At 38.3% G+C, this 27,398-nt stretch overlaps 1 protein-coding gene across 1 annotated transcript in view; it reads left to right on the top strand.

The window, feature by feature from the left end:
- IL1RAPL1 (interleukin 1 receptor accessory protein like 1) overlaps positions 1–27,398 on the top strand; it is a 1,208,235-nt gene that overhangs the window by 1,159,020 nt on the left and 21,817 nt on the right. Inside the window, exons 7-8 of the mRNA XM_028523164.2 lie at positions 1,233–1,365; positions 3,258–3,403. Of these exons, the coding sequence (XP_028378965.1) occupies positions 1,233–1,365; positions 3,258–3,403 (279 nt within the window). The remainder of the gene's footprint in view (positions 1–1,232; positions 1,366–3,257; positions 3,404–27,398) is intronic.

Raw genomic sequence — 27,398 nt, forward strand, 5'->3', positions numbered from 1 at the left:
ATTTATATTATAGTAGCCCTCCTAAGCATAATTTCAGTAGGTGTTCACTATTAACTCATAACTTAGCTCTGAGGCTTCCAAGTCTTTAGTCATGTCCTTCTTTGACCTTTAGATCATAGAGTTGTCAGGTCCTCAAGAACCTTTACAGGAGTTTCTGAAATTGAAAAAGTTTTCTTACTTCAAATGCCAACAAAGGGGTCACTGGGGCATAGTTTTCAGCCTCTCATGTATGTAGCGCCCATCCCTGAGAGTTCCCTTGCCCCAGTCCTAGTGGAGTCAGTCCTTACAGGTCCCCAGCCCCACCCCCTGACCCCCACTTTCTGATTCCACATGTAGGCAGTGAGATTTTAAAACTAGCCTGTACTGGGATATCTCAGTTTTCTAATGCTGGCTGAGGCTTGGGTAAACCAGATGTTCGCAAAATGGCGTAACCTGTCTAGAGATAAACGTTACGTGTTCTGCAGGCATGAAATGCACTTCCACCCTTTAGTCGGTGGCCTCTACTTAGCTGTTTTAAGTAATCAACTGATCTGCACTCACCATTACAATGGTCTCTCCTGAGGAGCATATTGAAAGAAACTAACCTCTACCGTGGTATCTCTGATTTTACATTTAAGAAAAACCCCTACTATTGACTTCTAGTCGTTCCTTTGTTTTTTCGTGTTCTTTTCTACCTGTTCATGTGTTGGTTTTCTCCATTACATTATTATTCCTCATAGAGTAAAAGTAATTTAATAATGTTTTTCGAGGGTCCTGTATTTCCAGTTCCTTTTCTTTCCCATCTGGTGATTTTGTTCCCTTCCTATTACTCATATTCAGGAGTAAGAAATACCTTCTAATTGCCCTATAAAATCTTATAATTATCAACACTATGTATCTCCTGATATCATGCTTCGGGAAGGGCACATCACCTCCGTGGTACTTTCCCATGTGTTTGCAGCCTCCGTCCGATCATGGGAAAACATCAGGCAAACCTCTATGGTGGAACTGTCTATAAACTAAGTGGCTAGTCTTATTTAAAATTGTATGAGTCACTACCATTTCATTCAACAAGCTGTCAAAAGCATCCATTTTATAAACTCGACGAAGATTGAAAGAAGCAGAAAAAGATTATTTTAGAAAGATGTTTCATTAAATAAATTAAGTAACCAAAGTGGTACCTGCCAGTCTGCCTGAAAAAAAAAAACAGTGTACAGAGTTTTATAACACATTTCTATTGCTTTTCTCCACAGGCGACTCAGCGAACCTAACCTGCAGAGCTTTCTTTGGGTACAGTGGAGATGTCAGTCCTCTAATTTACTGGATGAAAGGAGAAAAGTTTATCGAAGATCTGGATGAAAATCGACTTTGGGAAAGTGACATTAGGTAAAATATTTTGTTTTCTTTTACCTTGTAGTCAGGATTAACATTTGCTCAGTTGGTGACTAGAAAGTAAGCCGAAAGCAAAGACTTCTTTTGTTTTGTTTTGTTTTACTATTATAATAAAAATATTGCAACAGTTAATGGCAAAGAGGCAAGACACTGTTGAGAGACTATGGAATTGCAAAGCATGAATGCCATTTGCAAAGAATTAAGAGCAATAAAAAGGAGTTTTTCATGGAGGAATGTACTGAATGTGAGACAGACCAAAGTACCAACAAATTCAGAGAATGTGATATTGTGCGTTTTGTTTGTAAGAGCTCTTTGTTTTAAATTGTTAAGAGGCAATAGTAACAAGGTACCAGGACTCAACCAGATACAAGCTCTGTCATTTCCTTTTATATATTTTCATATGTGAGGCATCGGGTAGACTATAAAGCACTTGGTAGGAATGATAAAGGATACACCAAATGATTTTATTACCTTTGCTAGTCTGACTTTAAGTTCTAAATATGAATATAGTGGGAATGATGGAGAATAGCCATTAAAAATGCCATTGATTTGAGGGCATAAGGCTTAAGCCTCTTTTTCAAAAATAATCTCTTTGTTCATTTACTTTTAAGAATCAACGTATTCAATTAGAACTAAAATGATGCTTGGGCATAGATACTCATTTTGAATCATAATGTACAGAAGCAAGCATATTAATAATAATTAAGTTATAACTGAATCCAAATGCTACTCATTTGCAAACACTCTCCCATGTAGAGGTCACGTGTTCTGGGAGTACAGGAACATTTTAACCAAGGTTCCTCTTCTTGGAGGAGGACACTTTTAAGTGTGAGGACTTTTAAAACTTGATCAAAGGTAAAAGGGGAAAAGTTTTTCAATAGAAAATGAAAGCACATAAGACTGTCATGTAAGGTCATTTCTACTAGGATCTTCTTCCTGGCAACCGATACACAGGGCTCTTACACACTAACTGGATTCTGAAATGTGCAGGTGGGCAGGTTCTCCGATGTGTATACTAAGGTGTTCCTCGGCCATTTTTCATATTTACAACTTCACGGTTGCCATTGACCCGCACACTTGGAAATGTTAAAATTAAAAAAGGACACTAAATCTCCTAATTCCCCTCCCCCTGTTTCTCTTTTTATGGGTGCTCAGGGAAGGTTCTAGAAAGGTGTTTTTCTTTAATTCTGCCTTAAGAAGTGTCATGCCAAGATGAGTTACCAAACAGGTGGGAAGGTAGAGGTAGAGACTTTTTGAGCAGAGAAAGGGAGCTTTATTGTGAAATTTCCCATTTGCTCTGAAAGATTGCTAAAATCTTTGACAGTGAGATTAGTGAGCACTTACCATTCATTTTAAATGTCAGAATTAAACACCTCATCGCACCGCTTTGTCTACAGGTTTATAATTTCATATTCTAAAAAAATTGGCAATTGATTTGTATCATGAAAAGAGGCCAGGCTGGAGGTTTCAACTGAAATGTCAAAATAACTCAAGAATTTTCTCTTCTTGAGACCTAATTAGTCCTCTAGCCTAAGACATTAGAATTTCTTATCTCACTTTTACATCATATTTCTTCTTAAAGGGAAAACAGTTCATAAACTTTTCTTCAAGGTCTCTCTCACTTCTTTATTATGACAGTGTGATTGTCCTGCTAAGAGAGATAATTAACTGCAACTTCATTAGCATCTACAAAGACAAATTTACTCATTAGAAGTGAAGAGGGCATGATATAATTTGATTAAGACAGCATCAATCCATAGCTAAATCTGAAGCACAGCTGCTGCAGGTATTTTCACATCAGATTCAGATTCATCTTTTTTTTTTTCTTTTTCGTGTATGTGTATGTTTGTGTGGGGTTTTTTGTTTTGTTTTGCTTTATATTTTAGAATCCTCAAGGAACATCTTGGGGAGCAAGAAGTTTCCATCTCATTAATTGTGGACTCTGTACAAGAAGCTGACTTGGGAAATTACTCCTGTTACGTTGAAAATGGAAACGGACGTCGGCATGCCAGCATTCTCCTTCACAAACGGGGTGAGTACGACCTTCTAAGCTGGAGTGGTCGACTGAACCTATAATGGGAAGGAAGTAAGTGGGAAACAAAGAAAAATTAAAGTTTGTTTTTCTACCCAAATTTATCTTAAATAAAAATCATCACATTAGCATTCAGGCTATCAAGGCAGGTAACACAGCGGATGAGTGAGTAGCTCAGGCTCTAGAGTCACATATGGATTTATTGATCTGTTTCAATACCAACTGCATAACTTTGGGCATGGTGTCAAACCTCCTTATGCTTCAACTTCCTGAGATGTGGGATGGGGGAAAAATAGTGTCAATTTAGAGTGTTTTCAGGCTGAAAGAAGACAAGACGTGAGGAGTTTGGCACAAAGCCTGTAGACAGAAAGTATTTAGTTAAATATAATTAATTACCATTAGAAAGAGGCAAACCAATGAAAAATAACTAAAGTAGTTTTAAGTCCTAGACTGCGTTTCTTATTAGAAGTTGTTAGTGTAAAAAATCTGCCCAGTGGATTCCCCATTGCAGTACTTCTTGATATTTTTTCCACCTTGGATAGCTTTTACATGCATAACATCCTCCCATAGTCAAATAATAATTCACTCATGAATTATTATGATTACTACCTGTCACTCCTACCTTGTCCTAATGAACTATTAATGAATTCTTATTTAACTACAATTTATTAACAGTGACTCCAGTAAAACAGGCTGCGGTGGAGGTCAACATCTGCCACACTAAACCTGACTCCACAACAGCTCCAATGCCTTATGCACAGGGCTAAAATATGTATAAATATATATTGAATTCTTTGAAAGTAGGGATTATTGTGAAATGTGAACCACGCCCTTTAGTCAGCAAAATGTTTCATATACATTACAAGAGAAAAATATATTTTTCTGTATTATGCTAAGGGAAAGCTTTCTAGTTTTTTGCAATGGTTACATTTGATGTTCTCTTACTCAGCAAATTTACAATGATTTTCAATGCAAAGTATATGTTCAATCCTAGACTCTTTGAAGTAAGAAAAAGAGAATACTGATGACTGTTGTCCCCATCTTTTTGGGAAATAGAATCCCTTTGAATAATGTCGCTTAAAACTATTAAAACAGGCACCTCTGTTGTCAAGGTAACTACAATATTAAAATAGTCTACGTTGGGGGAATGTAGGTAAGGGGATGGTAGGCAGCAGCTAGCAATAGAATTGTTTCTTTTTCTAGGCCAACATATCTTTTGTTCAGTGAAGGGGTTGCAAGTAGAAATAAATGATGCATGTGAAAGAGCAGAAAGAGCTTCTCAGGCTTGGAAACAGCCTCAGTGGTACAACTACTCTACAACATCTTCCCGAGTGCCCTAATAACTTATACTGGATCACGTTCCTTCTTAAGGGAGCCAATTCTACCTTTGGAAAAGCTTACCTATTAGAAAAGCAGCCTTGTTTCACCATCTGTCAGCCCTTGGTCCTCAGCTCTACACTTGTCACCTCTGTTTTCCAAAACAGCCCTTTCAAAGTTTGATGGCAGTCACCAGGATCCTGCTGGGTCTCTTCTTCCTTAGATTCCACTTGTTTAGTTTCTTTTACTCGTTCTTCCTTTATGTGGAGAAGGCAGTGTCACCATTCTTGTCACTCTCTTCAATATGCTCTAATTACAGAGTCTGAGTTATTCCCCAAGAAGGGAAGGAGTAGAGAGAACATATCGGGCACAAATAAATAAATATCGGTTGACTCAGACAATATGTATTTCATCTTAGGGCAAGACAGGAGTGACAGTTAGGTAGTGATTGTAAGGAGAGAGGAAAGAAAATGAAATGCATCTAAGGAGGATACAACTATTAAAGCCCTGTTCTTGTAGTCGGGCACACAGCCAGGAAGGGTCAAACACCTCCCAGCCTATTTTAGCATGTGTAGCCTAAGGTTAATTTGCCCATAGCTACATAAAGTTCCAGTACTACAAAAATAAAGGGTTGAAGAATCAAGGAAATTGAAAAAATAAACTTTCACAATAATGTCTGATGACTTAACCATGAAGAGGAGAATTATAGCCAATGTTAAAGCTCCTTTCTTTTCAATAGTTAAATCTTCCACAGTGGTTTTCAAATGTGTATTTATCCCAACATTATGTTTAGTAAACTGAAAGCATTAAGAAGCCAAAAAGAATCCTTCAAGGTCATGTATTCCAAAAGTTCCTCTTCAGGCTTAGCATGTGCCTTCTTTTTAAAGGAGCCACAGCAAATGAGTCATCAACTCACCAAGGCAGCAACACATGAAGTCTCCTGCCCTTGAGAGGTGTATAATCCTGTGGAATGATCCATCCCAACTATCTTTGGAAAAAAGGAAATGACTTTGGTTAACATATAGCATAACTACAAGCTCACCAGCTCTGCGAGGTGCAGAAGTTCAGGGCACAGCACACGTGAGCTGATTGTTTGGGGTTTTGATCATAGGGTCCCTGAAAGAGTCAAGTTGCTGTCTTGCTAGTAATTAGGTAAATTACGAGATGAGTTGCTGCATCACACACAAGACTAAAGCTGAGCGAAGGAACTGGACAGTATTGCTATTAATCATATTTTTCTGCCATTGATTCGTAAATCCCTTCACTTACTTTACAGACCATCAAAGACTTTCATTTGAAAACCTCCCTAGGGAGGTATGTTAAAGCATTTGATGAATATGCCTTGTGCAAACCACAAATGATCAGTTCTCTGAGGTAAACATGCCAGGACACACCAAAAGTTACTCGAAGCACTTTTTCCTCCACTGTTACCTTTTGTTCAGTATCGTTAAAATAATAAAAGTGATGTTAGAGCCCTCCAATGGGTGCCATGGATTCTTTGAGCCATGGTTCACATGTATGAAGTGAGTCTTCCTAAATTCCAAGTCGATGCTGCAATAAATAATTCAGCTAGAATTCTGGACCATCCTTTTATCAAATACATATATCATATATAAATATATAAATATACATTTGTATATAAATAGAAATAAACGTAAATATATATACACATATACATACACACACACACACACACACACACACATATATATATATATCTTAGTTCCAGAAAAACTGGCTGAAAATTTACCAGTGAATTAGACCATAGAAAAACCTTACTTGAAAATATTTAAATTTGTTGATTCTTGCAGCCAGGGAAGGTATTTGGACAGTTAGGATTATGTCAGACATTCAGTAGACACATATTTCACACACTACACAGAAAACTAGATCATGCAGTGAAACAGAGGCAAAGAGTGAAGGAGGAGCAAGGACCACGGGGCTATATTAGTCCACGACCGCCCTGCCACTTATTCCTCACTCTAGTCCCTGTCCTGACAAGCCAGAAAATTAGACGCTTGCTTTACAAAGAACCAAAGTAGATTCGATACATTCACTACTGTGTCATTTCTTGTTCCCACTACTGTTCATACATGACTGGGTTCCATATTTGAGTGTCTGAAACTTTCACCCAGACGCCCTTGTTTAGGTTCTAATTGCGGGTACCTGACTTGACTTACATCAAATACTGACCCTTCGGTTTCCCTCCAAAACCCTGAGCTTTCCTATTCTCTCCATTTTTACATTTTCCATTTCCCTGACACGAAGAATTCTCCAGAGAGAAACTGCTGGGGTCCAGGGTAGGCCAACCCAATATATCCACTATGATATTGATGTTTTGGAATTAAAGTTACTTAAGAAACTTCCAATGCAGGAAGAACAGTCTGACCTCTCTCTGTATCTGCCCTCCTTAAATCTCCCAGGTGAAAGGTACCCTCCCTGCACCTGGAGGCTAAGAGATGCCCTGATTGCTAGGGTTAAGGAATCCAGAGCCGAAAAGCTCACAGAAACAAACCTTGCTGCACCTTTAATCATTTACTACCCAAGCCCAAACTTTGCTTCGATTCCCTCCTAATGAACACTCACTTGTTTTGGTCCCATCAATTCCTCAAAAGTTTATTATTTCTCCGTCCAAAAAGTATGAAAAGGTGCCTGCTTCGATCCTTTTTCTGAGCATCATTGATTAAATGGGCTTTTCTCTTATTAATCTGGTCTTGTGGCAGTTTGATTACTAGTCTAGCCATAAGAATTCAAGAAGGGTAGAGGGGGAATTTCGCTGTCCCTGACAACACCCAGCAGCATTGCCTCTGGCCTCCGGCTTTGCTGCTCTTGCACCCATCAGGCGCTCTGGCTTTCTTCTTCACTTTGTGGTCTTGGTCCGTACTCTAACCCTGGCTGCCCTCGAAGTATGGGCATGTTTACTATCTGGAGCAAAGCAGTTGAATGGTTAACAGTGTGGACTCTGGAGCAAGGCTGTCTGTTTGAAACCCAACTCTGTGCTATACCAGCTGTGCTATCTTAGGCAAATTACTTAAGTTCTGAGAGCCTCAAATCTCGCTTCTATAAGATGCTGATAGTAATCATGTCTTCCATATAGAGCAGCTCTGAGGGTTAAATAAACTAATACATGTCAATACAAGTTACAAGATGTTTATTATTATCAAGCAATAAATATTAGCAGCTATTACATAATTTCTCTGCTCCAACTACATAATATTCTGGGCGACTTAGGATGCAGTAATTATGTGTTTCATTTTTTTAAAAAAATCCCTCAAATCTAATTTATCTTTCAGTTAAATGGTCAGCTTTATCTCCAGCAATTTTGTTCAATTTTGATTCTATATTTTACCTTATAATAGATTTATTTTAGTTTGAATATAGTGTCCTAAAGGAGGCCTTCATTCATTTAGACATGCATTTAATGGTAATTATAAGAACCTGCTGTTCGTTGTGGAAGTAGGACCCTTGTAGTGTCTAAAGGAAAGAAATTTCCTGAGACCTGTACCCGAAGATGTGGTTCTGTGGTATGGTTTACTGATGGGGTACAGTTAAGGGGATTCCCCTCCTGGCCTTCCAATGTCCCATCTTCATCCATCTCACCATAGAAAAAGTCCAGTCTTGTTGTCCTCAGTAAGGCCAGGATGAAAGCCATTGCCCAGAGTTTACGCTCCATATGAAAGTACAGCCCAATCCAACAGCCAGCTAGCTTAGCACATGTTTACACCTGAAGTCCATTGCTGTGCTACAGATTCCAGGCTCTGCTAAGTGGCCTCAGGCCCCATCCAGGTAGCTTAGCTTATTCCCGGCTGCTCTGGTGGCTGTGGCTGTGGAGAAAGACACACAAGCACACGGGGCAAGAGTGTTCCCAGGTGGGAAAGAGAGAGAGAGAGTTAAGTCCCTTTGGAGACCACACCATCTGCTGTGGGCCTGGTAGCTGGGAGACCCTCAGGGTTGTGTGCTCCCAGGAAAGAGAGCACACTAACACACAGGTGAGTGCATTACCAGATGGGGGGGGGGGAGAGAGAGAGAGAGAGAGAGAGAGAGAGAGAGAGAGAGAGAGAGGGAGAGAGAGAGAGAATCTTTGTTCCTCTGGAAATATAACCAGGAGCTGGAGTTTGGGACAGACCAAGTACTTTTTCAAAAGAATCAACTTCCCAAACTTTCAAAGGTTTTGGGTGGACCCACCTCCCAACCAATGCCTTCTTTCCCCAGGCTATATTGACAGGCCTCTGTGGTCAAGCACTTCCCCTTGTGCCATTTTGACTTACATTGTACATGCATCTGCCTCCTTCTGCTCTCACCTGGCAATCTGTTACTGGCTCGGGGAGGGAAGAGTTAATCCCTTTGGTAGAGTACGATGCTATACTCCCCTGGGTTGTGAAACTAGAGCTTCCTGATTATCAAGCAAGCTTATGTTCCCAGTTTATTAAGCTCAGTGTCTAAGTTCCATTTTTCTCCCCTTTTCAACATCTAGGTAAATACTGACAGTAACACTACTCTGTCTGGCACTCATAACATTAAATGAACAGGAAATAAGAACCGATATAATTTGGAATGCCATCATCTACTTTTTAAATTGCACAGTTATTAAGCATTCCTAATGTATAATTGTGCTTCTAAGGAATGTTTGCCTTTGAAACTGTCACGTTAAGGGGATGCTCATTATCAATCCTATTCTGAATGGTTATGTTTAGATGTATTGATTACAATAATATGGCAATTCATTCATCATGAAGTAGTTTGGGAACTGGCAAAGTATCTATCTGAGAGACTGTTACTGAGCAAACCGGGGCTCGGCTATGTGGCGCCTTTACATATGACCCGACAATTAGTGTTGAAGGAAACAGATTTTTATCAACAGGGTTCCAACCTTGAGTAAGGGGTGGGCGGCCCAAGACCACTGCTGCTCAGAGCCCTCCTTTCCCACGAGACCCAGAGCCTCCCTTGCTCCACAAAAGTCTACAAGCCAGAACCATGCCTAGAAGTCCCCCATCTCCTTATCTGTTCTTAAGCTGGTCACACAAACAGGTCTCCATCCCCTCTGGAAGGTGCTTTTGTGGGTCTCAGAGTTGCCATCCTCACACAGTCGCTCTCTCCTTCAGGATCTGGGGTGCGCTGTTCTCAGCCTCCATGCAGTGGTTCAGGAAAATATGTTACACTGGGTCATGGTGCGGTCCAGGGAGGCACACGTCCCAAGAGAGTGGCTTCTCTGTATGTCCTTCAGTGAAGCAGAAGTACCTCCTGTCTCATTCCAAACAGCATAGCTTCTTCTGTCCCTTCTCTTTCAGCCTGCCGTTATTTAAATTCTTAGCCCTGGAACTTCCTCCATGATCTTATATTAGGCCCTTCCTATGGTGCGTTAGTGTCTGCCATTTTTGCCCGTTCCCCAGTATCTTTTATCTTTTTTTGGCTGCCATCTTTAGTCATAGATGCCCAGGGCAGAAGTTTCCAGCGATGCACGGACATCCAGGGTGGACATCTGCACTCTGCCTCTTGTGCAGGTGAAATATAAGCTCCTCCACCCCTGGCTTCGTCACCAGTGCCTGCAACTCCCCCCACCCCACCACTATATCAGGAGCCAGTGAGGATTTTCACAGTCATGTACACAATTCACCCTGGGCCACAACCCTCTTCCCTTCAGGAAGGCACAGCTATTAACTTGCCATTGTTATGCAACATATCTCAAAGTCCGTATCATCCACTTCCCTCTTGCCCCAATCTACCAATGTGGAAGATATTCTCCTGTTTTCAGGGAACCCTTGCTCTGCACCCTGTTACAAGACTAACTCTAGTTAATAATGATGAACAGTTAGGTTTTCTCTATGCCTCCTCAAACACATTTTAATTCTTGTGTACACACACACACTCTCTCTCCAAAGAACGTAATCGATAGGAATTAGACTTGTTCAATAAACTTCCTAGTCCTTAGAATATCTTTAATAATGTAATTAACATACACATCATTTAGGATGCCTTGTTTTAAAGGCGGATGAATTTAGGCCCGGTGGACTTCTTATCCCTTCTTATAATGAATCATATTTGTAATATGTGCCCCTATCCTTGTTGTTACTTACCCGGTACGTTTATTTACTGAGAGATGCAATAAGACCAAAAGAACTATTTACACCTCTCTTGGGGCTCATCTCTGACAACTTTAACCACTCATTTCAGAAAATGAAAAGGCCACACTTTTCCCAGATATCAAAACCTCCTACCTCTCTATATTGGTGGCATCTCCCTGGAAAGAGAATGACCCATTAAAAACTGAGTAGGCGTCCAGGAAAGAGTCACTTTTACTGAGTCATGGCTGTGGGGGAGAAAAAATAATTTTCCCTTTACCTTCTAGGTTTTCAGCTGAGACACCCCTTGTAGTAAGAAACCAGATCAACAGGAGAAAAACAAACAGAAGTTTATTAACATGCGTACCTCCTGTATATGTGGGGGACACCCAGGAAAACTGGGGAACTCTTCCAAATGGCCCCAGCCACCACTTTAAATAGCATTTCAGGCTCAACCAGATAAGATGCTGGGGGAGGGACCATTATGGGAGATTACCTAGAAAAGCACAGAAAACAAGAATAAGGCTGTTATGCAAATTTAAGTCATTGCTTCTCCATTGGTAAAACTTTGCAGAAATTTAAAGTCATTCTTCCTTTTGTGGTACAGAGAAGGAAAAAACCTTACAAATGGAAATTTCCCTTATAAATGTCAATCTCTATTACAAAAGGGTAACTTCTTGGTTTTCAGAGCTTCTCCTGTGTCTGCTGTTTCTTAAAAATAATCAGCCTTAAATAATACTAATGTCAAAAAGGCATATTTTGGGATGGTATATTCTGCTTCCCTTCATTGCTTATACAATGCCAAAATATTAAAGAACTTAAGTTATGTTGCTTCAGCATCTTTAAATCAGGGGCATCGGGTTTAACAAATTCTCTCCTTGGATGAGGTCTGATGTTTTGCATTCAAAATTTTTTCTATCCTGTAGCATTTTTCTTACTTCTCTGCTCTCCAGTCGTATAAGACACATAAATAGCTGACCCAAACTTTTGTTCTTGTTACTTAATGCTGAAATAAACAAGCAAACAAATAAGGACCACACCTGGAGGCTATTATGACTGCCGAGAGCACAGATTGTCTGCCACTAGTGATTTTACACATTTCAGTGTCTTGACATGGACATTAAACAAGGTTACTTGATTGCCACCGAAATTACAGGCATCAAACTGAACTTTTGAGCTCCTTCCTTAGACATGCAATATATGATTTAAGTGAGGTTAACTCCAACTTATTTTTACCTCAGCACTGGAATACCTTTCCAAAGGTTTGTTGATCATAGGTTTTCCTGACCAACTACAGCATGGAGATATAGTATATAGCATAGTTTTGCATTTTAGTAGTTTTGCTCATTCCATTTTCTTTATTGTGAACTAGAATACCCAAGCAGCATCTACTTTTGGAAAAAAACAGGACCACTAGTTGCTGATGATTAGCTTATTTCTCAATTAATAATTAATAAGGGGATAATCTTTGATAAAAACCAATATTGAGAGCCAAGAATGATAAGCCTTTCACTTTTTTTTTTATTATTCCTGGTGAACTAATCATGGGTGCCAAAGCTCTTAGTACTTAGTCATACAAGGCATAACCTTTAGAAATCCTTTATTTGCTTTATTGAATTTTTCACCTGTTTTCCTATAAATGTTAAATTATTGATAGAGATCTTTAACTTGTACTTCTGTGTTATATGGTTCATCATACACAACCCATTTTGATGAATGGGATGCTTAAGCATATTCTAAGTAATATGAACTTTATCTGCAGTAGGATTTCTCAATCTTGTCACTATTGACCTTTAGGCTGGGTGATTCTTTGTTATAGGGGGCTGTCCTATTCCTACACACTGTAGATTGTTTAGCAGTGTCCCTGGCCTCTATCCATTAGATGCCAATAGTACCTTTCCCAATAGTCAAATATTGTCTTCAAAGATCACCAAACACCCCCAACACACAAAATCAGCCCCAGTTGAGAACCACTGACCTAGAGTATGAATATCAGAAGGATGAGTATTTTATTATATTTTATATTAATTTTTATTGTTGTTCAAATACAGTTGTCTCCATTTTCCTGCCACCAGTTCCCCCCATACCACCCATCTCTGCCTCCCACCCTTAAATCAACCCCCTTGGGCTTTGTCCATGGGTCCTTTATGCATGTTCCTTAATGATCCTTCCCCTGTTTTCCCCCATTATCCCTCTCCCCCTCTCCTCTGGTTACTGTCAGTTTGTTCTCAATTTCAATGTCTGTGGTTCTATTTTGCTTGCTTGTTTGTTTTGTTGATTAGATTCTACTTATAGGTGAGATCATATGGTATTTGTCTTTCACCCCCTGACTTATTTCGCTTAGCATAATGCTCTCCAGTTCCATTCATGCTGTCGCAAAGGGTAGGAGTTCCTTCTTTCTTTCTTCTGCATAGTATTCTATTGTGTAGATGTACCAGTTTTTTGATCCATTCATTTCCTGATAGGCACTTAGGTTGCACGAGTATTTTAATCTCATCCAAGATTATATCCAATGTAATTGGAAGGTCAAGAGAATGGGTGCTTCTTATGCCACAGGAAATAACAAAAAAATACGTTCCTTGTGTTTCCACTCTTGGAGAGTCAACTGGAAGTCACTAGAGCAGTACTTCATAATCTTTTTGTTGTTGTTGCTATTGCAATCTTTGCAGTTCACACCAATCACCTAGGGAGTTTGTTAAAAAGGGATTCAAATTCAATAGTCTAGTGTGTGATTCAAGATTTGAATTTCAAACAAGTTCCTTATTGATGCTGATCTTGTCAGTCCGTGGACCACAATTTGCATGCCAAGATCTTTGCCTAGGCAATAGATCCTCTAATAAACTTGGTAGTATCTAATAGGTTAAGAGCAACTAGCTCTCTTGAGTTCACTGTTTCCATGAGAGAGGAATGAAAAAGGGAGGAGTAAAGCCAGTCACTGGGACTAATTCCAACTAATTGCTTCATTCTTTTTACATGGTCAGCACCTTTGAACCTATTTGAACATTGCCCTCACACTCTACTCTTAATGAGGTTACTTGCCTCATGTGTTGAAAGAAATTGTGCTTTATAGAACACATTTGCCATCAGAGAGATGTCTGAGAGGGCATTCTCTTCAAGTATTAAATAATTAACCTGTTAACTGAAGAGAGCTCGCATTGTTAGATACAGTTCCTCCATTACTTTTTCAATGAAAGAAGGAAATCCACTTAGGAATCTCTCTCTCATTTCTCCTCTCTCTCCCTCTCCCTCCCTCTCTCTCTCCCTCTCTCTCTCCCCCCTCCCCTTCCCTCCCTCTCTCTTTCCTCTGTCTCTCTGTCTCGTGTGTGTGTGTGTGTGTGTGTGTGTGTGTGTGTGTGTATTAGCCTATGTAAATAGCTGATGCGGACCCCAGCTCATTTGGGATGGGAGAGAGACATTCACGTGGACTACCAAGTCCGGTGGAGGAAAAGGGTGGGTGGCTTCGCTCTCAAGAGGAGCCAAAAGCCATGGTCTCCACCATGACAGGCCTTTATTTCTTTTTTTCTGGGCACATTACATGATGGTCCTCATTTACTATGCCCAGGTTCGCTTTAGGTGGTTACCTTTTACAGAAAACAAAGGAGCCAATGCTTCTAATCACATCACAGAAGAGGGATATTTGCAAATGAAAAGGCAAAAGTGGTTGAACCAGTTACACTCATCCTTGGAAGGTTTAGCATGGATTTTAAGAAGTTGCTTTGAAGTAAGTGTCCTCAATTCAGGGTGAGGGAGTTTTTTAGCAAGAGCAAGACTCAAAGTGGCCTAGGCTCATTTTAGGTCTGATTCCCCACGGGAGAACCTATCTGTGGGCATGGGTCCTGTGCATCTCCCAGTGGGAGCTGGGCCCACGCCACTCAGAACAGTCTCCTACAAATAGCAATTGCCAAGAGGGAACAAGGTATATGATGGGCAGTAAATACTGCTAATTTCCTGTCTTGAGCACTTTTATTCAGCTAAATCTCAATTATATGTAGTAACGAAGGGCAGGCATAGTATGAGAAATGAACTGCCACATATTATTGATCAATGATATGACAGCAAAAAGGCAAAGAAAGAAAATAATACAGAAACACAACCTGTATAAACAGTTCTGATGTGTTCAAAAGTTTAATTCATTTTATATTATTTTTTATTTAAGTATAGTAGGTATACAATCTCATATTGCTTTTGTTAGTCTCAGGTGTGCAATATAGTGATTCCACATTTTTATACCTTTCAATATGGTCTCCCCACTAACTCTAGTAATCGTGTCACCGTGTAAACTTACCACAATATTATTGACTATATGCCCCTTCCCCTTTTCGCCCATCCTCTACCCCCTCAACTATCTAGCATCTAATAGCAAAAGTTATAAAACACAAGTAAACCTAAGGTGAGAGTAGCGGGAATCCACTGGAACTCAGATCTTTGTGTTAGAAAGTGACAGACAGGCCATTTAAAAAAATAACTTAATGTAAGGTATTTGCAAGAAGCCCACCAATATCATCTAGCACACACATATTTCCACATACGTGATCAGAGATCACAACCAAGATAGCATATTCATGGCCAAACACACCACTCATTCTTCCTTCTCAGAACCACCTTAATATTCTTATTTTTAGGTCAAAACACCCTGTTGACTGATAATGTTTCATAACTTGCTCAAAATCTCACTTCACTACAGGCTGCTTAGAGATGATTCATATAATGCTGTTGTATGAAAGAGCACCAAATCATTCCTATTCACCAAATATATATTGAGTGCCAGCTGTGGGCAAAGCACTGGGTTAGTTGTCTTTAGTAGTTGAGTCAGTGCTGAATGAGGGATGTCTACCACCGTCCTGGGGCACTGAATCCACATTGTTGGGGAGCAGGAGGATGGCTGTGCATTTTTATGGCTGTGAATTCCTGCAGTCAATTGAGAAATGGCACAACTGGGTCATAGAATGCAAGGTTCAACTTTTAATAGGCAGTTCCTGCATATCGAACTTTGACAACCAGGTCAGTAAAGTGAGAAATTAGACAGGACACATGAAAACTGCTAACTACTCTCTCAGGTCATACAGTAGGAAAGAATGTGTTGATTTCCAATAAATTACCATGGTAACTTGCATTAGATTTTGTTGTTGAGAATTACATTTGCCATCTGTAAGAAATATGTTAGGTATTTATCTCTTTTTCGGACCCATTACTATTTTTAACATGTGTTCTATGAAGCATGATCTATCTGCAGGTTGATTTCTCTAAATTAGAAGTTGACATTTAACTGTTATTAAAGTACATTTTACTTTTACTTCACAAAAAATCCAGTGGTATATTTAAGAAGCACAAAAAGGTCATTTTTAAAACCACCTGAGAATCTTTACCATGAATTCAAATTTGATATGAATGAGGATTGACTGAAAAGAAATTGCAAACTGTGAAAAAAACAGTGTTTTTTTTTTTGACTCTTCACTTGGGTTCAACCTAAGCAAGTCTCTTTGAGTCATTGTTCTTCATTTTTATTATTTGCAAACTAATTACCCTTAAGCCTCAGTGCATGAATCTTGTAAGAACATATTAAACCCTGGGTGACTAATAGTATATATTAACCCATTTTTCAGGGTTTATAGATTCTTAAGAGTTTTGAGTCATTGTACCTCATTTTGCAAATCTTGAAAGTGAAATAAAGTAGTTGCTCTTCCCAGGCATTTTCTTTTTTCTTTTTTAAAAGATTTTATTTATTTATCTTTAGAGAGAGGGGAAGGGAGAGAGAAAGAGAGAGAGAGAAACATCCATGTGTGGTTGCCTCTCCCATGCCTCCTACTAGGGACCTGGCCTGCAACCCAGGCACATGCCCTGACTAGGGATCAAACTGGCAGCCCTTTGGTTTGCAAGCCTGTGTTCAATCCACTGCGCTGGACACCAGCCAGGGCCCAGGCATTTTCTTATACTTTCAAGTGTTTGTCAAGTTGCCTCAGATCTTTAGATGAGAAGTTCTTAAAACTGCACAATAGAAATTACAATTCCTTAGGAAATCTGAGTGCAGTTAAAAGTACTGACTGGTAATGGTTGTCAAATTCATAGAAATGAAAATGGAAGAGGTCATTATCAAAGCTTAAAAGAATGACAGACATAAATTGCCTGACTTAAATCAATTTGGAATTCTAATTCTAGTATGTAATGTAAAACGAGTATGACTTGAAAACTCATTTCTACTATCTCACAGTTTCAAGGGAATGACTCGCAACTGCTTGGGTGCACTTTTAATTTCCCCCAAACAAATTTGTCTGTATTATTTAAATATCTCAGTAATGAAAATAGCTTAGAGGAATATATTAAAGATACTACAATAAAATTTCATATTGACTGTCTTCTTAAGGAGGCTCCTGTCACCAGCAACCCAGTGGTCACATAATTTGTATTATTAAAATGTATTTTCAACTGTTGACTACTCACACGCCAGGTTAGTCTCCTCATCTGCAAAACAATACAATTAAACTAGATGAAATTTGAAATTCACATTTTCTCTGAAACCAGATTATGTTTTTACCTACTTTTTCGATGAATACTTGTAAACTGTTGCCAAAATGATTATTTATACAGAGAGAAGTGCCTTGAAGGTATTAAATAATTTCTGCTAAACTTGCTTTGCTGAACCAGGAATTTATAAATGCTAGTTGGATAAATAGATATGTGACTGAAAGATTAATTTGGCTAAAGACTTTACCATGACTCTTGGTAGAAGCACAGATTATAAGCCACCTTGTACAACGCTATTCCAAACTGTGCAGAGTAAAAAGCAAACTATAAGCTATTCTGGAATATTAGCATTTAAAGCTATAGATCCTTTGCCTCTTTTAACATTACTTGAAAACCTAATATATTGGAAAGATGTATTAAAAAAGCATTTAAACTAAGTAATAATAGTGGTTATCTCAGGGCAGTGTGGTTACATGTGACCTTTAATTTATTCTTCGTGTTCTTATATGATTTTCAAATTCTTTACAATAAGCATGTTTTATGGAGCCAGGAAAAAAAGAGAAAAAATAAATCTGTTTTTGTACAGACACTGAAATATTTTTAAATCCTGACAGGAAACCTATTATTACTCTGTTTGTACTAAAATCAAGTTATTTGCACATTTTTAAAGTATATGAAAACCTATTTGCTTGAATGTACAATCTTGCTCTCATTTTATGTCTGTCTATATTAGAAAACATTGTATTTTAGAGGACACTTTTACATCTGCATTATTTTCTCAAACCACTGCTAATTTTCATGTGCCAGAAACTAATACACAGAGTGCGATGATAAGATAATGCCTTATTCTTTGTGAAGCAGGGCTCTGTTATTGCCATTTTGGTTAAAAGAGAATTTATTCTTGAGGGCAGGCCCTTCATATATGTATCCCAACTACACAGGCCACTAAAATATACAAGTTAACCACTTCATCTCAACTTTATCATAGTTTAAGAAGCCATTTACTATTTTCTTATGAGGAATCAAGGAATGGTAGGTTCTGCTGTTGATAGTTCCCAAAATGTGTCCATTTCTTCATAGAGTATTAATGGGGGTAAAAACCTTAAACAAGTTTTAATAAATTATTGACTTGTACCTCTTTACAAAATGAGAAAAGAAGGCACACGTACCACTATTTTCCTCAGCAGTTTTATGTTATAAGAAAACAAAGAGTGATCAAAAAGATTCAAGAGATAAGATGAGGCAGACACCGGCCCGCAGTGTCCATGTCATTGTGGATGAAATGAGACATTCGCATGGACTACTGCCTGAGTCCGGTGGAGGAAAAGGGACAGCATGGCTTTTCTCTCAAGGGGAGCAAAAGCGCTGGCCCTTGCCATGACTGGCCTTATTGGGTTTTTCAGCACATTACATGATGGTCCTCATTGACTATGCACAGGTTTGCTTTAGGTGGTTACTTTTTACAGAGAACAAAGGAAACAATGCTGCTAATCACATCACAGAAGAGGGATATTTGCAAATGAAAAGGCAAAAGTGGTTGAACCAGTTACACTCATCCTTGGAAGGTTTAGCATGGATTTTAGGAAGTTGCTTTGAAGTAAATGTCCTCAATTCAGGGTGAGGGAGTTTTTTAGCAAGAGCAAGATTCAAAGTGGCCTAGGTTCATTGCAGGCCTGATTCCCCACGGGAGAACCTATCTGTGGGTGTAGGTCCTGTGGGAGCTGGGCCCATGCCACTCAGAACGGTCTCCTACAATAAGAAATGGGTTTTCCCATTACTTCCATCGAAGGAAATAAACCAGCATATGGTTTGATTATTGTTTTTGCCTTAAGAATCTCTAGCTCTGTAGAATCCCTAAGACTTTGAATGAAAGTTGTCTCATGAGAGAAACAGCTTTTGCTGAACACATTTTACTCTAACGCTTTCAATAATTAGGAAATGTGTTAAAACTCTAAAGGAAGAATATTAGTATAATAACATAAAATTCTGAAGTTTATCAAAGCATCCCATTTTGTATATTGCAATGCAATCAGGTTTTACATGTGTAGAAGATAAAAAAGAATATTTTATAAATCTATTTTCAACCATTGAATGTACTACAAAACACCGTACAGTCTTTTTTTTTAAGGGGTTCAATGTTTCTGTAGAAAACATGGCTTCTTCTATTGGTTATCTAAGCAGCCCAGATGTTCTGGGTTCTCTGGCCAATCCAAAGTATTCCCAATGGAAGAACAAATTGTTCTGTGACAATATATCCTCTAGTGGAGGATTGCTTCCAGGATAAACACTTCAGCCTTTAACAAAAAGGAGAAAAAATGGCAATGCCGCCTTCACTGTGGCAATTTGCTCTCAAGAGATGTTTTGTAACATTCCATCTGTGTCCGTCTATTTGTATGACATGTTCAGAAGGAAATCCCTAGAAGAGGGAAAGCAAATGCTTTTTCTTCTGAGAGATTTTCTTTCAGGCATCAGTGAAGTTTGACACCTTGATATACAATAGCCCTGTCTACTAAGCTGGTCACCTGAGGCCCATTTTCTCTTTACTGTAGCAGTATCCTCTTTCTTTTCTGGTTTCTCCCCATCATACTCAACTGTACATGGTCTGAGATGAAGGAGTGTTCTTATGAATACTTTGTATGTTTGTATGTGTGCAAATACATAATGTCTGTGTACATCCCACGTTACAATCTTTAGACAGACCTATGTCAAATACTGCTTTTATAATCTAAAGAAGAAATGCTTTCAGCGAAAAAAGCTCTGTGTTCGTAAACCAAACTGTCCATTTATAAAATGTCCATTTTGCACTGGAGAGGATGAACCATTATTCTATTTCTCTGACCTGATTTGGGGAACCTGGATTAATTGATATCATGAATCTTCCAGACAAATATTTATTGACAAGGTACGTGCCAGTTGCTTTGAAAAGGAAAAAAAGATAAACAACATATTCTAGCTGAGGGCTCACTGTATGGATTTGCCTACCATCACCCATCTTGCCGTGCATTTGCTTTTCTTGTACTCCATACCAAAGTACTTGCCAAGAACCTGTGCAGACAGTGTGCTGCACTGTGCCATGCAGTGGCTGATCCCCATCTATAAAATCCCCCAACGGAAACCTGCATCTGCACAAACACTCCAAAAGTTGATCACCTATGGTTATGGTACTTACAGCAAAACAGTCCTAGGCCTTGGCTGGTGTAGCTGAGTGGATTGAGTGCAGGCTGCGAACCAAAGGGTCATTGGTTCGATTTCCCAGTCAGGGCACATGCCTGGTTTGTGGGGCCCGGGTCCCCAGTAGGGGGCGCGCAAGAGGCAGCCACACATTGCTATTTCTCGCCCTCTCTTTCTCTTTCCTTTCCCCTCTCTCTAAAAAGAAATAAATAAAATCTTTAAAAACAACATTCCTTACACCCGTATAAAAGGCCTAGCAGAGTGACACCTAAGTATACAATAAATAGTAACTTTTATTTTGTTTTTAAAAATTGCTTGCATGCCCAGCTCTGCATTTAGACATGGTCTGCTTTAAGGCAAGAAGTGTATTTCTTTTTTTGTTCATTTTTAAAATTGTTTCATTGTTGTTCAGTTACAGCTGTCTGCATTTACCCCCACCACCCTGCCCCCCCCACCCCAGCCAAACCCAACTCCCTTCCTTGCTTCCACACCTCCTTGGTTTTGTCCATGTGTCCTTTATAGTAGTTCCTGAAAACCCTTCCCCCCACTATATTTCATTTATCATTTTATTACTAGGACTTAAAGCAGCACACCTGACACATGTAAGGCACTTACTACACAAAAGTAAAGTGAATGAGTGAATGAATGAATGAAAAGAAAAATGAATAGCAGTATCAAAGATGTAAAGTGACACATGATTTATTTCTAAATGCTAATTGAATACAACCTTTTCTAGTCTGTAAGTCTATATATGTCTATATTATCAGTGGATTTATGAATGAAAAAACATTTCTAAATCAATATTATGAAGTTGACCATTTTTCTATGGAATATAATGGACCACATATTAATAATTATACCTCATCAGTTGTTTGAACCTTCTGGGTGGCTGTAAAACATGTCTTATAGAGATATTCTTGGAATTTTAGAGTGGGAATGTACAAAATCTAACTTTGCGTTAGAAAGTTGAGTTTGTTCTTAATCATCCAGTCATTCATTTAGTCAGCAAGTACTCACTGAGCACCTACTATGTGTCACATAGTTTTCAAGGCACATAGATAAATAAGAAATATGAAGCCCTGGCTGGCGTAGCTCAGTGGATTGAGTGCGGGCTGCGAACCAAAGCATCGCAGGTTTGATTCCCAGTCAGGGTACATGCCTGGGTTGCAGGCCACAGCCCCCAGCAACCACACATTGATGTTTCTCTCCCTCTCTCTCTCTCTCTCTCTCTCTCTCTCTAAAAGTAAATAAATAAAATCTTTTTAAAAATCTTATCTAGTAAAAAAGCAATATGAAAAAATAAAAATTGCCCTCATGAAACTTAAATTCCAGTGGGATGAGATAGACAATAAACAACAATAAACTTATTAATAAGAAAATTAAATACCATGGTATATAGTGATAAATGACATAGGAAAAAAATAAGAAAAGTAAATGGAAAGACTTGAAGGAGCAGAGGGAAGCATGTAGAAATCTGAGGAGGAACATTCCAATTAGAGGGAATGGCCAAAGCAGAGGTCCCAAAGTACAGCACACATTTATAATGTAAAAACCAGAAATAAAACTATATTATATAATGCAATGGGGTAAGTCACCAAAAAAAAAAAGCCCTACAGAAAATACATGTTCCAAGGACATGATTCACTTTCAGTTGGAAAAGTGTCAAAAGCTCAAATCTTAACCTTGCCTTGCAGAGTTGGTAGAGTGTGGACAAACAAAAAGGAGAAATTCTAGGTCTGCACACAAATGGGCAAACATATCAAGTTCAATTCACATTTGGAGGGATGATTCTGGCTAGGGATTCATCAGCCGCTTCAGTTAAAGGAGTGAAGGACCTTGAATACCAACACAGGGGGTTCACACTTTCTTCCATCAGCAATGTAGATTGACTAACAATTACTGAAGAAAATCCCAAGGTTAGGGCATGTTTTTGGAAAATCAAACTAGAGGCTTTGTACAGAATACATTAGAGTAGCTGTAAATCATCAAATTTCAATCTAAAAGTAATCAGCCCAAAATACACTCTAATTACAGTAACACTTGCAATAATGTATTCTTGCCATATGACCTGTCTTTTAGTTTTTTAACTTTTTATTTTGAAATATAAACCAGCAGACGTTACAGAAAAACTGCACAAAAATCATACAATAAATTTCAGTCTACTTTCTCCAACTACACTGACCAGTTATTAACATTTCATCACATGTGCCTTATCTCTCTTTGTTTAGATAGATAAATAAAAAGACAGAGCTACCCTCTGTATAGTACCACACAATGCATATTATTGCTGAACCACATGAGAGTAAGTAACAGACGTCATAACTAAATTCTTCATTGTGAATCTCCTAAAAACAAGGATATTTTCTTTAAAAAAAACAGAGTATGTGTACCAAATTCGGGAACATTGAAAATGTTAGAATGCTATTATCTAGTATATAGCCTATTTTCACATTTCAGAGATTGTCCCAATAATATCTTTTATACCATATTTCCCATCCAGCACTGCACATTGCACTTGATGCCATGTTTTTTTAGTGTCTTCCATTCTTGGAGGGTTTCTTTGTCTTTCAGGGCATTGGCATTTTTGAAGAACAGAAAGCACATTATATGTACATGATGTCAATTTGTCCCATTACTGGTGATGTTGATTTTGGTCACTTCCTTGAGATGCTGTTCATTTTCCCCTTAATTATTAATAAGTAGACTGTGGGGAGGTACTTTAAGACAGTGTAAATGTCCTGCCTCACCAGTCCTTCACCCAATAATTTTAGTCATTGTTGATACTTCTTGCTTGAATCAATTATTATTAGGATGGAGGAAAATGGTGATTTCTAACTCCATCATTCCTTCTATATTTATCAATGGACAGTCTGCTCTGAGGGAGAACTTTCCTTTTTATTAATGTGTAATTAATATGAACTCGTGGATTTATATTTTATTCAATTAGTGTCATTATTCATTATTTAACTTGTCAACCTGTCTTTTAATACATACCGCTTATGAATATTACCTACTTCATAGGAAAAGAAAATACAACATACTTCCTGTCTTCTTGGAAAGAGGAAATACACATTCCAAGGGCAGGCTCTAGCAAACTGTAAAGAGAATGATGCATTTTACCTCTAGTGTTTCATTTTGTTGTGAATTTCAATAGTTTATTAACATGTAACAATTCAGTTCCAAGGGCTTGTGGGAGCTTAGGCTGACTATGCCCCAATGATGGGTCCTAGACAGCGACCATATTGGCATCCTTGGCTGACAGTAAGTTAAAATTAATTTGGTACTTTGTCTGAAAACTTCTTCACAAAAAGGCAAAATATGCTACTTTGAATGTAATCTTTTGCCAAATGTTGCCACATCAAGCTGCGACATTCATTTCATCAGCATCGTTATTATTATTAGGTATACCCTGCCTTGTTTCAAAAAGCACTTTTGCAAGAGCAAAACTGCTGTCTTTACATACTAGTTTCTACCTTTGTAAAACATTTCCTTGCTATTATGTGAATAGCAATTCAGCTTCTTAATGTGTTACCAAAAAAAAATTATAACTGCTTCTAAATTGCATTGATGTATTATAGAATTGAGTTGAATATCTTTGTAGGTTGAGCATAATTATCCTCCTGCCAGGAACAAATAAGTTATACTGCTCCAGAGAAATAAATATGCATATGAATTTATGTGGATGGATAAATCCTTATAAAGTTTAGCTCTTTGTAACACAATGAAAGAAGAGGAAATGTACTTGGTGAAGCTAATGAATAAACTGGGATCATTATATTGCCTATCATGCATTTTCCCCCACAAACTTTCATTTTACTGCATATAAATCAGGGCAGAGCGTTTCAAAGGACTTGATATAATGAGTGAAGCAATTTTCACCAAAAATCTTCAGTCATACTTTAACACACACACACACACACACACATGGAGAGAGAGAGAAGGAGAGACCAAGACAGAGATACAAAATGAGCAAGTGAAGAGTTCAAAAATACATATAAACTTTAATTTAACTTTGTTAGCATCTTTACCTGTTCAAAGATACCTAGCAGAAAAAGTTTGCGCACAATAACACCAGATATAGGCCAATAAAAATTAGGACCCCAAACTATACGAGGTAGTTGTAGCAAGATTAGTGTACACCAAACGCATTTATTATTTGCAATGTAATCCGATATACGAAGAGATGGCATGTGCTTTGTTTTAATTAGCTGTTTCTTTTAAAGAGTTGCTTGGTCCAGCTGTCTTGATAAGAAAAAATTGTAGTCATTGCTCAAAATGCTTGTAGCAAATCTAGTTTCAAATTGAAGCAATTTATTCCAAAAGCAGTCTACTACTGCAGCAATAATCAATGTGTTTTCCCTTAGCCCATACTGGAGCTTTCCAAGGACTATTGTTAATTGCCTGTAACTAAATGACTACTGGTGCCCTTAAATGTAACTCTTTGGCATTTGTTCATTTGTTGTGTTTAACCAAATGCCAGTTTCCCTTAGGTTTTGCCCAGTGATTTTGCTTTACAATTTTCAATATTCAGTCTCAGTACTTTAAAGGGGGCAAAGTCTATCATTTTAACAAAATAACACAAAAGCTAAACAGATTTTAAAAGGTCTGCACTTTCTCTTTCCATCCTCTGATGTTGACTTGTGCTGAAATGGAATCTTTTTATTTTGTAAATGCTGCTAACTCCAGGCAACTTGAACTTGAGTTGAAAAGCAGATCCCATTTCAAAGGGAAAATGACATTTGCTAGGGTAACATATTGTAATGTAAAGATATTCTTTCGAATTAGTGTTTTGGTCATAAGGCAGTTCCATTTCAATGTAAAGATAAAATACAGAAGTGGGCCCCAATCATTTCTTTTAACTGTAACAGGATTTAACCCCTGGTAAATTCGTCCTGGTGCAACGTATAAGCAATAAAGGGTAACACTCATTAATGAATGTGTTCAGCTTGGAGCAAAAGAAATGTGGAAACTAAAGGTGATACACCGTTTTCTTTGGGAGAGTTTATACATGCTTTATAAACCAATGCAAATAACTTGAATCAAATGGAAAATTTTTAACCTACACACATTTATAATGTGAAGGCATATAAATTACTCTCTCATAAAAACCCTGTAACTGAGGAGCAGGCACTGGTGTGTGTACTGTGCAGAAAGACACATTTCTTTACTGACTTTCAAGGACATTATAAGAACACCATGCTTCTGCATGTAATTCTACAGAAGTATCAGGGACAATGTGAGATGATCTCAGGATTTCAGTACCCATTAGCTCCCTGTAAATGCCATTTTTCTTGACCGTTTTTTGGTATTCTTGCTACTAAAAGACTATCATGTAGCTCGGAAGGCTTATTCTTGCTTATTGTCCATACTCTAGGTATATATAACCTTTCACGTTTGTACCTTAAAGGGGGTATGCAGGTGACACAAGACCGCTTTGTAATGGCTTAGCCACATCAACCCTGCTCTCTTTTCTCATTACATTTCAGACAGTAATAATTGATTGGCCTAGTAAATAGTATACACAACTTTTTGAGTAGTTCATGACATTTAGAAATAGGAACCATTCACATCTGTGCAAGTACTTCTCTGAAAATAAAAAGGAATTACCTTTATAAAATTTTTCTCTAACTTATACTTGTCCATTTTTAAAAGTTTTTAAGAACTGTATAGAGATCAGTATTAGAAATACCATCCAAAAAAAATGAGAACTCTGCTTATTAGATTAATAGGATTATGCTGTGGGCATAGGTGTTGATTGTTTCCAGATCCATTCAACTCGGTAGGTGTGTAAGGCATGCGAGAGGCGCAGGCCCAGTGCGATGCCTCCAGAATCCAAGGGCATGCTCGGGGCACCAGGAAGAACCACTCCCTGCAGATCAGCTGTCCGCTTCCATCTCTCTTTACAGCTTCTCCCCACGTAGGCCTTGGGTTAGAACTTACAATGGCTCTTTTTTAAAAAAATTTTTTTAAAGAATTGAAGTACAATTAATAAAATACTGGGTTGGTGAAAAAGTCCATTACTTTTTTTCCCATAAAATGAAAGACACATTTTCCATTTTCACCAATAACTGTCAATTTGGATATTCTGAGTATGTCAGCTGTCTCCCGCTATTGCCTTCTAGTGAGTGGAGCCCAGGGCTGCTGCTAACCATCTTCCAATGCATCAGACAGCCCCACAGCAAAGAAGTTTTTTGGCCCAAAATGTCAATAGTAGCAAGAAACTTCACAGACCACTTTTGACATGTTCTTTCAGAGCACCTTCTGCACAAATCTTTTCTTACCTTTGCTTGTTTACCTTTCTTGATATAATAAAACACAATATGCTGAAAATGTTGTGTATTTCCTTCCATCTTCCATATTAAAATGGCCACACAAAAATTCACCAGTTTTGATCATTTTTTAATGCATGCTGATATGGCAGATGTCACAATACAATCTAATAAAATCCTTTCAAGAAGTTTAAGACAGCTAAGCACTACTAGAGCCATAGTATGGAAAAAACCTTAACGAACTTTTTGGCCAACCCAATAAAATGCATAGATCTTCTGTCCAGCTCAATAAGTTATTTCCTTTTCATTGCATTTATTGGTTAACAAAATTATACAGGTTTCAGGTGCACAAATTGTACAATACATCACCTGTACACTGTATTGTGTGTTGACAAATGTATACCTTTGTATATATACACCCAAGAAAATACAGAATATTTCTTGCACCTGAGAAAATTTCCTCTTGCCTCATTCCAATAAATTTTTTCCATAACCCATCCACAAAACAATCATTTTGTGATTTCTATAACTATGGTTAATTATGACCTGCTCTTGGACGTAATTCAAATAGAATTGTACTGGCCTGGCTGGTGTAGCTCAGTGGATTGAGTGTGGGCTGCCAACCAAGGGATCACTGGTGTGATTCCCAGTCAGGAGACATGCCTGGGTTGCGGGCCAGATCCTGAATAGGGGATGCCTGAGAGGCAACCACATACT

The sequence above is a fragment of the Phyllostomus discolor genome, chromosome X (genome assembly GCF_004126475.2).
Source record: "Phyllostomus discolor isolate MPI-MPIP mPhyDis1 chromosome X, mPhyDis1.pri.v3, whole genome shotgun sequence".
Taxonomy (NCBI): domain Eukaryota; kingdom Metazoa; phylum Chordata; class Mammalia; order Chiroptera; family Phyllostomidae; genus Phyllostomus; species Phyllostomus discolor.